This window comes from Phocoena sinus, chromosome 1, assembly GCF_008692025.1.
Source record: "Phocoena sinus isolate mPhoSin1 chromosome 1, mPhoSin1.pri, whole genome shotgun sequence".
In the NCBI taxonomy this organism is placed as follows: domain Eukaryota; kingdom Metazoa; phylum Chordata; class Mammalia; order Artiodactyla; family Phocoenidae; genus Phocoena; species Phocoena sinus.
The window spans coordinates 76940674-76957268 of record NC_045763.1 but is presented as its reverse complement, the minus strand read 5'-3'; the positions used below and the strand labels follow the sequence as shown (position 1 = coordinate 76957268).

The window sequence follows — 16595 nt, the reverse complement described above, 5'->3', positions numbered from 1 at the left end:
TCTTGCATTCCTATAAACTAATGACGAAAAATCTGAAAGAGAAATTAAGAAAACACTCCCATTTACCATTGCAACAAAAAGAATAAAATACCTAGGAATAAACCTACACTAGGGAGACAAAAGACCTGAATGCAGAGAACTATAAGACACTGATGAAAGAAATTAAAGATACCAACAGCTGGAGAGATATACCATGTTCTTGGATTGGAAGAATCAACATTGTGAAAATGACTATACTACCCAAAGCAATCTACAGATTCAGTGCAATCCCTATCAAATTACCAATGGCATTTTTCACAGAACTAGAACAAAAAAGTTTACAATTTGTATGGAAACACAAAAGACCCTGAATAGCCAAAGCACTCTTGAAAAAGAAAAATGGCCCTGGAGGAATCAGGCTCCTGGACTTCAGACTATACTACAAAGCTACAGTAATCATGATACTATGGTACTGGCACAAAGACAGAAATATAGATCAATGGAATAGGATAGAAAGCCCAGAGATAAACCCACACACACATGGTCACCTTATTTTTGATAAAGGAGGCAAGAAGATACAATGGAGAAAAGACAGCCTCTTCAATAAGTGGTGCTGGGAAAACTGGACAGGTATATGTAAAAGAATGAAATTAGAACACTCCCTGACACCATACACAAAAATAAACTCAAAATGTATTAAAGACCTAAATGTAAGGCCAGACACTATCAAACTCTTAGAGAAAACATAGGCAGAACACTCTCTGACATAAATCACAGCAAGATCCTTTTTGACCCACCTCCTAGAGTAATGGAAATAAAAACAAAAATAAACAAATGGGACCTAATGAAATTTCAAAGCTTTTGCACAGCAAAGGAAACCATAAACAAGATGAAAAGACAACCCTCAGAATGGGAGAAAATATTTGCAAATGAAGCAACTGACAAAGGATTAATCTCCAAAATTTACAAGCAGCTCATGCAACTCAAAATCAAAAAACGAAACAATCCAATCCAAAACTGGGCAGAAGACCTAAATAAACATTTCTCCAAAGAAGATATACAGATTTCCAACAAACACATGAAAGAACGCTCAACATCACTAATTATTAGAGAAATGCAAATCAAAACTACAATGAGGTTATCATCTCACACCAGTCAGAATGGCCATCATCAAAAAGTCTACAAATAATAAATGCTGGAGAGGGTGTGGAGAAAAGGGAACCCTCTTGCACTGTTGGTGGGAATGTAAATTGATACAGCCACTATGAAGAACAGTATGGAGGTTCCTTAAAAATCTAAAAAATGAACTACCATATGACCCAGCAATCCCACTACTGGGCATATACCCTGAGAAAACTGTAATTCAAAAAGAGTCATGTACCACAATGTTCACTGAAGCTCTATTTACAATAGCCAGGACATGGAAGCAACCTAAGTGTCCATCGACAGATGAATGGATAAAGAACATGTGGCACATATATACAATGGAATATTACTCAGTCATAAAAAGAACCGAAATTGAGTAGTGAGGTGGATGGACCTAAAGTCTATCATACAGAGTGAAGTAAGTCAGAAAGAGAAAAACAAATACTGTATGCTAACACATATATATGGAATCTAAAGGAAAAAAAAATGGTTCTGAAGAACCTAGGGGCAGGGCAGGAATAAAGATGCATGTGTAGAGAATGGACTTGAGGACACGGGGAGGGGAAAGGGTAAGTTGGGATGAAGTGGGAGAGTGGCATGGACATATATATACTACCAAATCTAAAATAGATAGCTATGGGAAGCAGCCGCATAGCATAGCGAGATCAGCTTGGTGCTTTGTGACCACCTAGAGGGGTGGGATAGGGAGGGTGGGAGGGAGATGTAAGAGGGCGGAGATATGGGGATATATGTATATGTATAGTTGACTCACTTTTCACTTTGTTATAAAGCAGAAACTAACACACCACTGTAAAGCAATTATACTCCAATAAAGATGTTAAAAAATAAATCTGGTCGCCCTCTTGGAAGTTTCTGAATTATCCTGGAAATAGACTGCAAAGCCAGACTGAAGAATGGCCCTAGTGAACCATGATGTATCATATTTTTTAAACTTATGCTATATTGTTATAGACAGACTCTTGCAAGTTACTTCACTCTTACTCCGAAAGGAAAACATAATTTTATGAAAGAGACTGGAAGATAAGACGTGCTCCCCACTAAAATAATTTAACTGATGCATTTATCTTAGTTTGTGCAAATTTGTTGATATATATGTTTGACATTAATAAAGGTAATTTGTCAAGTTTATTTTATAACCAGTTGCTCATTTAAAAAATCATTGAGAAATGCAGTCTCCAACTTACAATGGTTCAACTTATGATTTTTTGACTTTATTGTGGTGCAAAAGCAATACACATTCAATAGAAACCATACCTCGAATTTTGAATTTTGATCTTTTCCTGGGCTAGTGGTATGCGGTATGATACTCTTTGGTGATGCTGGCTATCGGCAACGAGCCGAACATAGCTTCTAGTCAACCACAGGATCATGAGGGTAAATAACCAATATACTCACAACCATTCTCTTTTTCACTTCTGTACAGTATTTAATAAATTACATGACATATTCAACACTTTATTATACAATAGACTCTGTGTTAGATGATTTTGCCCAGCTAAAAACTAATGTAAGTGTTCTGAGCACGTGTAAGGCAGGCTAGGCTAAGCTATGATGTTCCGTAGGTGAGGTATAGTAAATGAATTTTCAACTTGAAATATTTTCAACTTACAATGGGCTGGAGGAAGATCTGTATTTTAAAACTACTTAAAGCTATTAAAACTATGTACAAATTCCTTAAAGGCACCAACACTCTTATAAAGATAGAAAATTTTAGTTAACAACCAAAAGCAAATATGCAGGCCGAAAAGAGATCTCTGAAAGTTAAATTAAAGGCTACTGATCATGTTCTTATTACTAATAAAAAGAAGTGCCTGTTCTCCCTGGATAAATTTCTTGTTTAACTAATTCTTGTGCTTGTCTGCCTTTAAGGATATTTGAAGTAGTTCTAAGCCCTTAAACTAAAAGCTAGTGGGAGGGAGATGATGGAGGAGCAAAAAATGGACCTAAGGAAGGGGTCTGAGGAAAATAGGACTTTATCCCTGATTTTGTTCTCCCTGCTTGTCCCACAGAGATCAGCTGCTCACTGATGACTTCCTAACATTTGACCTTTTCTTGCAGCAACTGGGATAAAAACCTCACTAAATTCATAAGTGTCAAGAAAAAAAGAAAAACAAAAGGAACAAGGCACTTACAGAAGGTATACTTTGTGAATACATTATGGAAGCCTTCTCAGTCTGAACTTCATTAGGTATGAACTCACATCCTTTTTCGTACAGTCCTGTTACTCTGTCGGATTTGCATGATTGGGTGACACAGCTTCCTCCTTGACACTTCTGTAGTACATTTTTACCAGTAATAGTTGACGGACATCTGAAAATATATTAAGGTTAGATGTTTAGGTGTAGGTGATATAATTTAGAAGTGTTGGACTCTGTGGTCAGGTTCTACAGATGGCTTTGCCTACGATTTCCTTTCATAATTCAAGAAATAAATACATCCCCTTAAATAGCAAAATTATTAAATTCTCATTAGAGTAATTTCTGTTTGCCAGAAGGTATCTGAGGGGCTCCCAAAATGATATCAGAATGTGTTTCTATGCAGCAGAAAAGCTAAGGCTGGCTTACAGCTACTGTTAACAATTAATAAAGACCAAAGGCACTTCCTAATCTAGTCCCCTTGTCCCTGGAAAATCAGGAGCCCTCTTTTGTTTACCTTAAAAATTTTGCTGACATTTTTTGTTTGTTTGTTTTTATCTAACTAGTTTACGTCATACAGTTTTTGCATAGTTCTTGTGTGTTCATAGGTATATTAGATTTTTCTTTACACACTTATGACTTTTGTCACTATTATAAATGGAGTACTTTTCACCCACATCTTATTTTATGAGTATATAAATAATATATAAACACTATAGGAAATTTGGAAAGTAGCAAAAAAGTATAAAGAAGAAAAAAAATCATGTCCCACTGTCAGAGATAAACTACCGCTAGCATATTGAAGCATTTCCTTCTCTATGTATAAGCATAACATTCTACGTATAGCTTTGCTTCTTGATCTTAAAAAACTTAGTATTTTAGTACATTTAAATTGTGTTGTTATAATTCACATTATTCTTTCAAAATGTGATTTTAATAATTTCATATTTTGATACTACAACATGAATTTAGCCTAATTTACTTCATTTTGTTCCCCCCCAAAAAATTTTTCAGTGCTAAAAGTAAAACTTCCATGAATAAATAAAATGTCACATAAAATTTTGACTCTGTTTCCAAGTTTGCTGCATGACTGACTCCCAGAATAAATGCTCAGACCCAGAAGTCTGAACATTTTAAAGCCTGTTGATAGAGCTCATTCTATCATTTCCTTTAAAATGGATTGTTAAACATGAAATTACTGGAGCAAGAAATAGAAAAAACTTTTAGAGATTTGATATGTGTCACCAAATTGCTTTCCAGAAAAGTTATGCTGGTTTATTCCTCTAATAACCATCTATGGGAGCACTCATCCCACTGACAGTCACTTACTAGGCAATAAACGATTCTCATCTTTGTCAAATTTGCGCCTCTTTGATTACTAGTAAGTCTGAACAGTTTTACATTTTTACTGGCCATTTTTATTTCTTCCTTTGTAAATTATTCTTCTCCTGTCTTCTCCTGTCTATTTTTCTATTAGGGTGTTAATGTTTTCCTACTGATTTTTAAAAGTTCTTTATGTGTTATAATACTAAGTTTTTAAAAGCCTGTTTTTAAAAATTTTTGCAAATATATTTTTCTGTTTCTTATTTTTTAATTTAGTTTATGTTTGACTTATATGCAACAAAATTTTTAATTTATATGTAGCCAAATTTATTATTCTTTTAGTTATGTCTTTTTCCAATTCTTGAATGTATAGAAAGACCTTCACCATAGAGAAGTTTGATATGTATTAATGTTCTTCTAGTTTTCATTATGGTTTTATTTTTTATATTTAATGAGTCTATCCAATTGAAAGAGAGTCTGTTAATTTTTTCCCCCCACGTATTTAAAAATTGTCCTGACATCTTAAGAAATATTGTCTTTCCTTGTAGATTTATAATTCTAGCCGTATTAAATAGTAAATTATTGTGTAAGTGTCTGTCAGTTCACATTGTTTTAATTAACTTAGCTTTATTGTATATTTAAAATTCAATGAGAAAAATTTCCTTTATACCTATTCTTTTTCGAAAATGTTCTCAGGTACTATCTACTGAATAAACTCTGGGACTTTAAAATGAGGTAAAAATAGAAGTACTTTTGATTAGAGTTTTATAAAACCTGTATATTAATTGGGGTTGGATTTACGTATTCCATGAATTGAAAATCTCTCAATTAATCTTGATTTTCTTTTAAATTCTTTAGAAGGATTGTATGCTATGGTTTTCTTCAAATATAACTTTCACATTTCTTAGTTTTCTTCAAATATCTCTGGTTACCTTATTGACTTCCCTTATCAATTTTAATTTCTATTTTTTCCCTGAGGCTTTCTAAGTAGACCACATATCGTCTGCCTAGAAGCAATTTTCTCTCTCCCTTTCTAGTAGCCCCCCCTCTTTTAACCCCCCCAACATGTTATTGCATTGGCTACAACTTTCTAAACAAGATTAGATAACTGCTAACAGTGCCCACTCCTATCTCATTCCTGAGAATGTCTAGCGATTCCCTATTAAATATGAGGTAGGCAGTTGGCTTTCAATTGATGTTCTGCATCATATTAAGGAAGCCTTCTATTGTAGGCAGTACTGTCATTTTTGTAATGGTTTCCAGGCCTTAAAAGTAATTAAAAAAATTGGTAGATAAGCAATAAATGCTATTTGTATGTTATAATAAGATTTATTGTTAAGAGGACATGGTAATCATGTCAGTTTTGCAAATGTTATCTGTGCAAGGATGAACATGCTGTATATGTGGATATTTCTGGAATATCCCTAGGAAGGAATAGGTACTAGTCAGCTTTTCTCTCAAGGGGATATACAGTGTCTGTCTGGAAGCTTAGCAAGAAGTGGGAAAGGCAGATGTCAGGGCTGAATGGCATCCGTGGGCTGAGATTTGAGAGGTCCATCCAACATATGATCACGTCAGGGGAGTGGCCCTGGGGAGTGGTCTCTGAGGTGCGGAGGGAACAAGCCAATCAGATAGACTGTGTACGGCTCTGGGAGGCACTTAGTGTCTTTTTATACCTAAAGTGACATAAGAGTGAGGGAAAATGTCATGGTAGTGGACCAAGCTGACAGAGTTTGAATGTAATAAAGAAAGAGGAAAATGGAGAGCAGTAATGCTCCTGTGGGAGAAAGCGGAAGCCAAGGCTGAGCTCTGAGCCCAGTGCAGCTTCCCTTGGAAACTATGCTGAATAAAGACAGTAACCAAACCAAAGCTGAGTGCGTCTCCTTAAACAGCCATCAGGGGAGTCAAACTGGAAGCAAGAGTGAAGAGGCGTGTTGTGCCAGCTCTAGTCTTTAAAAAGAGGTGGTTGTTTTTAACTGAGGCATAAATGTGCAAGCTTATCAAATTCCTTTTCAGAATCTGTTGGAATAATCATTTAATTTTCTTCTTTTACTTGATATACTATATTAATTACTTACCTAATATCATAGCATTTTCAGACTTCTGGAAGACATCCTTCTTGACCTTAGTGTGTTTGTTATTCCCTTAATTATGCCAGGTGTAACGTACTATCCTTTTATTTAAAACCTTTTTAGAAAGCTGTATCTACAGAATTCTTTTTCATGCCATCTGTCAGGTTTTAGTATCTGAATTATGCTAGCTCTCTAAAATAAATTGGGAAGTTCCCTTTTACATTTGTACTAAAGCAGTTTGTTCCCTGAAACTTTTGATTGCAAGAACTCACCTGTAAAATCACAGCAGCAGAGGTACTTTCTAAGTGTTCAGTTTGCTTCCTATTGACACCATACAAGGTTTTATTCAAATTGGGAGAAGTTTTCTGTTTTGTTTTAATATTTGGACTGTCTTCCAGCTAAATTCCACAGTCTCTCACAGGCCCATTCAAACTGACATAGTTCACACAGATAGTATTCTACCCTCAAGGCACTGAAGCTTTGTTTATGTCACTGATTATGATACAGGAAGATGGAGATACTGAACGTAGCACCTGTGGATTTCTTCTAGTTGTACACACACACACAAAGAGGCAAATGATTTGTAGCTGCAGAATAGAGAATTCAACTAATTAAGACACTTGTAAAGTGAACAAAAGTAGTAGTTTTATGGGAATCTGAAAAAGACGGCACTAAGAGTGAGAGATAGAAAATAAGACAAAAGACTGACATTTTAAAAGTAATCAATTCAAGACAAAATTGTTTGCAATTTAAAATAGTTTGTGAAAAGTTAATCAAAATATACATACATTACTGGTTTTTTTCTTTTATTGGATAAGTAGAATTTCTGGTCATTATTGTACTCATTAAATACTCCCCATCGTAGATGAGCCCATTCATGGACAAATACCCTTCCTGTGAAAAAGTATTTTAAACACCTGATTACAATAAGAATGGTAAAATTACCCTCTTAAACTAAGAGAAAGTAATTCTTCTGAATGCTATTATGCTTTGCTATGTTTTTTTTTTTTTGATTAAAGGTTCGATTTCCTTAGAAGGAACAATCTGATACGACAATTGCACATTTCTATAAAATATGACGGTTTATTTTGGATTATCAAGTGTCAATTAGGCACCTAGTAAGTGCAAGGCAGCTATTCATACAATGATAAAACAATTGCCCTGTCCTCACATAGCTCATGGTCTAGCAGATGACACACATCATTTTAGATAACTATAATCCTTAGGGGTGCAAGTGTAATGATGGAGGTCAGTCAGCACAGGCTGACCTATAGGGCAGCCAGGGCAGCACCCCCAATAGGTCCTTCTCCCTAATGACTCATATGTGGACAAACCTCAAGCCCTGCCTACTCCACATCTGCCTTTTTCTTCTTTGACCTATTCTCATCTTTCCAGTCTCATTGCCAGTTACTTCTGAACTACTGCAACACTCACTCAACTGGCCTCCATGTCTCCAGTCTTCAGTGACTCCACTATGGTGCTCAGGGTTAAGTCCAACTTCTCAATATGCGTACAAGGTCCCTGATGATTCCGGCCCTATTCCTCTCTGCAGCCATATGTCTTGCTCTTCTCCACCCACTTCCAAAACTCCATAATGACAATGGATTCTTGAACTCCTTTTACTTTCTAGAGCCACATCACGCTCTTGCTCAGCTCTGGTTGTTTTTATATATTCTTCCTTGGTTTGGAATAATACTCTCTCCCTATCTCTGACTGAATAACTCCTACTCTTCATTCAAAATTAGGCTTGTATCCACCTAGAAGCCTTCTCTGACATCCTCAAACTGGTCCAGGTACCCCTCCTTATCACTTTCATTATATTCCATTATGGCATTTATCGTGTTATATTGTCATTGCTTCTTACTTGCCAGTCTCTCACTACAGACTCTTGTCTCCATGAGAACAGGTACCATGACTTCTTCACTGACATGTCTGGGCACATACTGTCTAGAACTTAATAGATACTTAGTATTTGTTAAATTTGGATGAATGTTAGTGACTTATGTACAGCTCAGTTTTTCTGGAATGTAAATTCCCAGGTAGGCTGAATTTGGAAGGTTAAGTGAGGAGGTGCATGTTAAGTAACCCTAGTATCTCACATTAAGGATTTTAGATTGTTCTCAGTGCTAGGGAACAACTGATGGCCTCTTAAAGGCAAGGGAAGATTGTGAAGTAGCAGGCGTGGAGTCACAGTACAGAAAGGAGAGAGTATAAAGGAATGACATTGTATATGGTGACCTTGATGGCTGGAGTGGGCCCAGGAGTGGGTTGGAGCAGCTAAGTAAATCAGTTCAACACATATTTATTGAGCTATACATTGGCAATTTTCTGTTCGTGTTATGGAGATGTTGTAAAAGAACAACAAAGAGGTGTGTTTGTTGGACACTTCTTTCTGAGAAGGTCTGTAAAAGTGCTCTAGCGTATTTGGGGGTGGGGCATGCAAGCACCAAGTGCTATTTTGTTTGCTTGTTTGTTTTCTCTGCCTTGCCTATTTAAATGAAGAAAATCAAATTTGTTCTCATCTTTTCAAAATGGTAAAGAAACCTAGTACAAGTTATTAGTTAACCTAATTAGTTAATACTAATCACACTTGATTTACTTGGAAAGTACATATTATATATACTCCATTGCTGGTTTCTTTTAATCTTTTCTCCAAAGATTGCTCTATTTGGTTCATATGGGAATGCTAAATGATATTTTGTGAAGGAAAATTTGGTTTTTTCTTTAGTCACACATTTTTGAGAGCTGAACAGCAAGGATATTCTGTCTGATACTCCAAGTGAGGTCCAAGGTCAGGCAGTATCAGCATCACCTGGGAGCTTGTTAAAATGCAGATTCTTGGGTCCTACCCCACACCTACTGAATCAGAATCGTTTTAACAATCCGTTTGTAGTATGAACGCACATTGAAGTCTGAAAACATGATGCATGTCTGCCATCTGGTAGCCACTACCTGAATTGCAGGCAGGAGGTTTAATTTGTTCAGGTGTCTCACCACAGAGTAATAGAAACCCAACATTACATATTAAACTATTTTAGAGTTATTATCTGATACTAATCTGAAAATTTTAAATATTATATTTACACACATATATATGCAGAATATGAAGAAAATAAATTTCTAACTGAGAAATGCACTATTTGGAATCTGTTTTACATGAAAGAAACATACTATAATAGTCTATTTTATGTTCTTACTCAGAAAGATAATGCTATTGTTGATCCATTTGCAACGTAAAATTATTAAGTTATGAGAAATATAACAGAATATTTCATCTCTACCCATACCTTGTGATCCGTATTGAAGCAACATTTTTCCTGCTAGGAACCCAGGAGTCAGATAAATTTTATTACCCTTTTCTCCACAGCGTCCCATATGCTCAGTATAGGGTTCATCATTACCTGTTGGATTAGGTTCAGCAACCAGAACATCAGCCTAAAATTTAAGAAAAAGTTTTCGTCATTACAAAATTTCAGCAGATGAATTGACCTTACTTCACACCATCATATTCTGAAACAATTTTATTTGATTCTAGAATATTTTGATGAAAAAAACCTGAGTCACAAAAGGAAACCAAATTTAAAAAAAGAACTTGATATTCTCACATTTTTGTAGGTCTCAAGTTTGGGTTTCACATATTCAGGTTTTGTGCTCCAATTTTGAGGAATCAAAATGGCAACATTTTTGAAATAGAATCTTTTTTCTGTAGCTTCAAACAGATATGGAGATGCCTCTGTCACCATATCCTGGTCGGGGGAGAGGGGAACATAAACAAGAGCATTTAATGACAGAAAAAAAGATGAAACTACCAATTATTCAAATTTACATCTGTATCTCACATTTCCGAAAACTAGCTATTTATCAAGCTTGGAAGAGGAGATTGTTTTGTTAATAATAATAGCTAGCCTTTTTTGAGATTTTTTACCACATGCTCTGTGTCACAGTGTAATGGTTGACAGTGAAGACTCCAGAAGCAGACACTAATCCCAGCTGCACCACTTATGGTGGGACATCAGAAATTTCCTTGAGGGAGTTCCCTGGCAGTCCAGTGGTTAGGACTCGGCGCTTTCACGGCTGGGGCCTGGGTTCAATCCCTGGTTGGGGAACTAGAATCCCACAAGCCTCGTGGCGTGGCCAAAAAAAAAAAAAGAAAGAAAAGAAATTTCCTTCAGCCCTCCTGAGCCTCAGTTTCCCCATTTATAAAATGGAAAATATTACAGTGACCAGCTCATAAGGTTATTGTGAGGATCAAATGAAGTCAAGAAAGCATTTGGAACCATGTCTACTTAGCACAAGTGCTTATCAAATATTAGCTCTTGGTTTCATTTTATATGATCCTTTGAGGATCAGTGAACCTTTAAGGGAGAAACTGAGAACTAGAGAGTATTATAGTCTCAATATCTCACACCAAGTAGTAGTGGAGAGAAACTCAAATTAAAATGAATACAACTTCAACACCTGCTGACTCCTGTAATAATTTGGGGGCTAACTAAATGTTATGATAGTATTTCTTTTTAGTATAGCACTAAGTGTTAGATGTAAGGAAGTGGCATAAGTATATAATCTCTTTTCAAATTATGCCTAAACTTATTTCTCTAAAACAAAAGAGCTGTAGCATTAAATTATAAATGCCTCTGCAGATTCCCTGAGATGCATCATGACAAGATAGTATTGATAGAAAGGGTATTACAAGATATTTATTACAGAAAGGGAAATTGAGTCTATTAGGGCTGAAAATCATTGAGAAACACAAAAGTGAGTGTAGACAGAGGGAAGAAGAGGACTGAAGACTGAGCTCCAGGAGCCCCAGTATTCAGAAGTGGGAAGAGGAAGAGCCAGCAAAGGAAACTGAGAAGCAGCAGCTGGTGCACGGGAAGGAAATCAGAAGGCATAGGGTGAGAGTGTTTCAGGAAGGAGAGAGTGATCATCCGAGTTCAATGCTGCTGAGCAATCAAGGAAGATGAGGACTCAGAACTGAGCAATGAATTTGGCAACCTGAGTAAACCATTTCGTGCAATGGCGACAACAGCTCCGTATGAGTGAATTCAAGAGGGTGGGAGGTGAGGAAGCAGAGGCAGTGAAAACAGACAGCGGGTCAAGAAGTTTTCCTACAAATTAAAAGGGAATTGAGAAATGAAGCAGTAGATGAAGGAAGACTGCAGGGCAAGGGAGTTTGTTTGCTTTTTTAATGGGAACTATTATATGTATATGCTAATGGAAAAAAAAAAAAAAAAACCTGATAATGCAAGAGAAAAAAGGGATCATTGCTGGAGGAAAGTCCTTGCTGGAATAGACCAGAGTGACTAGGCTCCGATGTCTAGGAGGTTGGCCTTAGGAGCAGAAACAGTTCATCACTGTATGGGGAAATAGTACTTGGGTGCTGATGCAGGGGTGAATCCTGCTCTGTTCCTTGCTAATGGGTTAAACTTGCGGAATTTATTTTGTCTCCCTGAGCTTCAGTTTCCAACCTTTCACATGGTGATAATAATGGTTGCCTTGCTAGTTTTATAAAAGCTCTCCAAATGATTTGCATCTCCTTCCAAAAAAAGCCAGATTTTAAACAATTGCTAGGAGAATTTAACGTTTTATAATTTTTTAAAATAAAAATACTGAGCCAATATCACCAGAAAGCTGGAAAGTAGATATAAAACTTCCTATGTTAGAGTATTATATTACAATTTGACTTGTGAAATGTACATTTTCAGTGTCTCCTAGGAAGACGACTAAGCAGCATGAAATGTCTTCTGTTTTAACAGAAACATTAATAATGGATCTTTGCTTTGGCATCTGTTCCATATTTTGAGAAAGTGACCTCATATCCAAAAAGACACAATCTTTTGAGGTTTGAAGAATGTTGAGGATGAAGTTTATAGGATGGGCTGGTAATTCCTTAAGGATAGGGATAGTATATTGTTCACCACTGGATTCCTGGTACCTGACATAATGTAAATGCTCTGTAAATATTTGTTGAACTAAGGAACAAATGAATGAGTGAAGAGGTTATAATGAGGGGCAGACTCTCCAGGAGCACCAAGACCAAAGATGCCTGGGCTCCCATACATTGAGGAGGCCCCAAACGGCTCCTGTTGTTTATCTTTCTTGTGGTGTGTGTGTGTGTGTGTGTGTGTGTGTGTGTGTGTGTGTGTGTGTGAGAGAGAGAGAGTGCTTCTCCCTGATTCTCACTCCCTTATCTTATGACCTGTGCTCCCACTGCTTCTGCAATACTGATGAGAGTGTAGTTTCCCTGGATGGAACTGCTGCAGCGCCACCCACCGGTATTGCAGGTGGAGAGACGCTCGGACTGCCCTGCTGAAGCAAGTACAATATTTAAGAGCTGACTTAGAGGCTTCTGCTCACACAAGGACACCCGCGGGAGAGTCTCCACAGAAAGCAGAGACTGAGGGATGACCAGGAAAGTGGCAAAACCCACAGTGAGGTCCCTCGACTGCGGGTCTGGAACATCAAATAGGAACTCACTTTTATTAACTACTCAGTTAGGGACTCTGAGCACACTATTGCCCTTAAAAGTGCTTCTGTGACAAAGAAACGTGGAAACCAACCTCTCTCATACCAACTCACTTAGGGCTCATAACAAAAAACCAATTTAATAATTGTAAGGAGAAGTATATTTCTCAGGCGGAACCCCCCAAAGAGAGTGAGGTGAAAGTCCTTTTGCTTTTGCTCTAAAGCACCATACAAATACAAATTACCACTGTCCTTAGAGATGCTAATGTGCTCCTTCCCACATGTCCCTGAGCACCACTGACTGTCCAGCCGGAGACAGAAACATACTGGTCACATTTTCCTCCAACACTTTCCTGGTCTTTTGCTCCAAGTGGCTATTTCATTTTTTTCTGATGCCATTCCTAAGTTTAGAAGCAATCAAAGACTCACCCAAGTTTTCTGATTGTTAAGAAATTTCAGAAGGCATGAATTTCCCTTTCACTGATGGCAGTAATATCTGATGGTCTTCTGGTTTAAACAGGTGAACTTCCTCTCCCCCTCGACTGCTGTACTTCTCCAGCCCCAAACTCCTCTTTGTGGTAGAGATGGTTCTCTCCCCAAACTCCATCTTTCTGGGTTTGCTCCTGTTCAGAACAAGGAACCTTTCGAGGAGACCCTTGGGGCCCTTGCCCTATTAACTTCTGAGCTCACACTCAGGAACTTTGCCCAGAAACAAGTCTCAGTCCCTTTGGCTTGGTGAGGAATGATGAGCTCTTTCTATCTAGGATTAAAAGTAGACCTGGGGACTGATGATTTGCTCTTACTGTGTACCAGGCACTCTGCATGCATTTTTAAAGTTTTTCTAAGTTGTTTTTTTTTTAAAGTTTTTCTAAGTTTTTGAGATAATTTTAGACTTAACAGATAACATGCAAAAAATGTACAGTTCCCATATACCTTTCACCTAGCTTCCCTTTTATGCATGCATTGTTAATCCTCACAAAGCCCTGTGAGAAAGATACTTATTATTATCCCCATTTTATAGACCAGTACTTCTGTTCATTATGCAGTAATGTGTGTGTGTGCTACAGCCACCTCTGTGTGTGCTACAGCCACCTCTGTGTGTGCTACAGCCGCTTTCCAGGGTGGTCTTTTATAAGACATTTCCCTCATATTCTTTGCTGTTTGCTGTTGTACAAAACCTCTCTAATCTCTCTATCTTACAACAGTTAGATGCCTCTGCCTGGACAGGAAGAGTCCTCTTCCCTAATTTTTCCTTCCCCTACAGAAAAAGCAACAAGTGGAGTGAGGCTGCTCAGCAGCCCCAAGAGGACACTTTGCATTGGGGCTGGGAAAATGCAGGGTTTCCTCACACTGTAAGGGTCGGGCTTGTTCTTAAGTTAGAGATTTGCATCTTGGACTCCTATATTAGAATTGCAGAGAAGCAGGTTACAATTAGGAGGATAAAAGGAGACTCTGATATGAGCCAGTGGTAAAATCAGGCAAAGGAGTTACCCTCTGCGCATCTCACAATATCTGCCAAATGTAGTTGGCTCTGCCTCGGTTGCAGAACTAAATAATTTTCAATGAAATCATTTATTAAGTGCCAACAATATATCAAGCTCTGAATTATGTGCATTGCATTTATTATCTCATCTCTCAGAAGAATCATAATGGTTGTGTTATTATTTCCATTTTATAGCTGAAGAAATGAAGACACAGGTATAAAAAAAACTTGCCAGTGTCACGCAGCTGGAGTTAGAGAACTCACGTTTCCTCTATCACAATATTTTGCTTAATTTTTCAAAAAAGCATGGATAATTACCATCTACGACTTACCTTTATTTGTTGAATGAGTGTTTCATCTTCTGGCACATTAGGGTCAACTGCAATGACAATGCCTTCATAGCCATTATTATTCAGCTGAATGAGTGAATCACTCAGGGCCCCTTCCAGAAGGTGAAGGACCAAGATGAAAACCGAATTCTTAAATGACCCCATTGCTGTACACCTCCCTTTGGGTTCTCTCTTTGGAAAATGTTAATTATGGAGGCATCTTTCTTTACCCCTATATATATGGATATATAAACGCACGTTTTTCCAAGTTATCAGAAGTGGTTTACCACAGGACTTTAACCCCTTAACCCCAAATTGTTTCACTATTGGATTTGTCACCACTATGAGGAATGCTAACTATAGCTATCATTATGATAACTATAACTTCATCTCAAATTTTGTGTACTTTTAAATATTTGATTTTGAAAGGAATATTAGCCTTGCCTTCACCTTTGCCATTTCCTCAAGGGTGGGGAGCCATATCTGGTTCCCTGGCAGGACTCACAGCTGACAAGCAGCTTTGCCATTGAAAGATGTTTACTTCTTACAAATGTTTGTCCAGCCAGGGACACTGACCCACCCAAATCCACCCTCTAACCCCTGCCTGCCCAGTGGAGGCCTGACTGTTCTGCGTATTCAGTACGCATTCATTAAGTATAAACTGTATATCCAGTTATCCCTCATGGTGGTCTTTATTTTTATCGTCTTCGATCTTTATGTAACCTCAGCACCTCTCGTTACTCCCTTAGACAATCTACTTGCACCAAAACATTAGCAAGCCACATTAGATATTATTGAATATTCTATAATGAAAAGATAAAATTTATATCTCACTGTGCAAGGGAAACTCCCTCAAGTTTCCTCATCAAACCTCTATTTCACTATTCCGTAGCTTCTACTGCCCAGTAAAATTCAAATTAGCATTCAATTATTTTACTGAAATTAAATGTCTCTCAGAACATGAATAGTGGACTGCCAGCTACTGCATAGATTCTTTTAAGTTTGCCAAATCTCAGTTGAAAACTCAAATTGGTCTACCAATTCAAATTGGTCCTATATTCAAATTACTTGAAATATCCCTTCATCTCATAACTTCATTTGATCTTCACACAGTGATAAGCATCAATTTCATCTCGTCTGTCTTTGACACTCACTCGTAAAAATTAAATTGGTACTTGTTGCTAATAATTAGTACTTATTGCTTAAGTATGTAATCTTTAATCAATCAAAAGTGAAGCATTGGAATAGAGTGGAAGTACTCAATGATAAAATAGTTGTCCAGATAATCTAAATATACTTTTATATAAAAATAATTTATTCAATTCTTATTGAATAAATGTATGCATTTATTATACATATGTCATAAAATATTTTACATTTTAAAATATCTCATACCCCGCCCCCCACTATACGTGTCTCTCCTGGGTTCCCTAGAAAAGAGAGTCTAAGACAAGCTTATGTGAAAATGATTTGCAAGCTTAATCCCAGAACAGTGAGAGTGAGAAAAAGGGGAAATGATTCAGGGAAGCCTGGGAAGCAATGAAAGGTGCTTACTAAGCTGGCTCTGGAATAGTAAACAGACCCAGCAGGCCACCCTGCAGGTGCACCTGCCCTGCTTTCTGGGATGTCTCCTAATGGGCTA

The 16595-nt window shown here is 37.3% G+C and overlaps 1 protein-coding gene across 1 annotated transcript in view; it reads right to left on the bottom strand.

The window, feature by feature from the left end:
- Positions 1-15118, bottom strand: part of CLCA1 (chloride channel accessory 1) — a 36903-nt gene extending 21785 nt beyond the window's left edge. The window contains exons 1-5 of the mRNA XM_032627256.1: positions 14957-15118; positions 10282-10422; positions 9964-10111; positions 7465-7570; positions 3279-3456 (exon numbers count right to left, since the gene is read on the bottom strand). Of these exons, the coding sequence (XP_032483147.1) occupies positions 3279-3456; positions 7465-7570; positions 9964-10111; positions 10282-10422; positions 14957-15118 (735 nt within the window). The remainder of the gene's footprint in view (positions 1-3278; positions 3457-7464; positions 7571-9963; positions 10112-10281; positions 10423-14956) is intronic.
- Positions 15119-16595: the final 1477 nt, after the last annotated feature.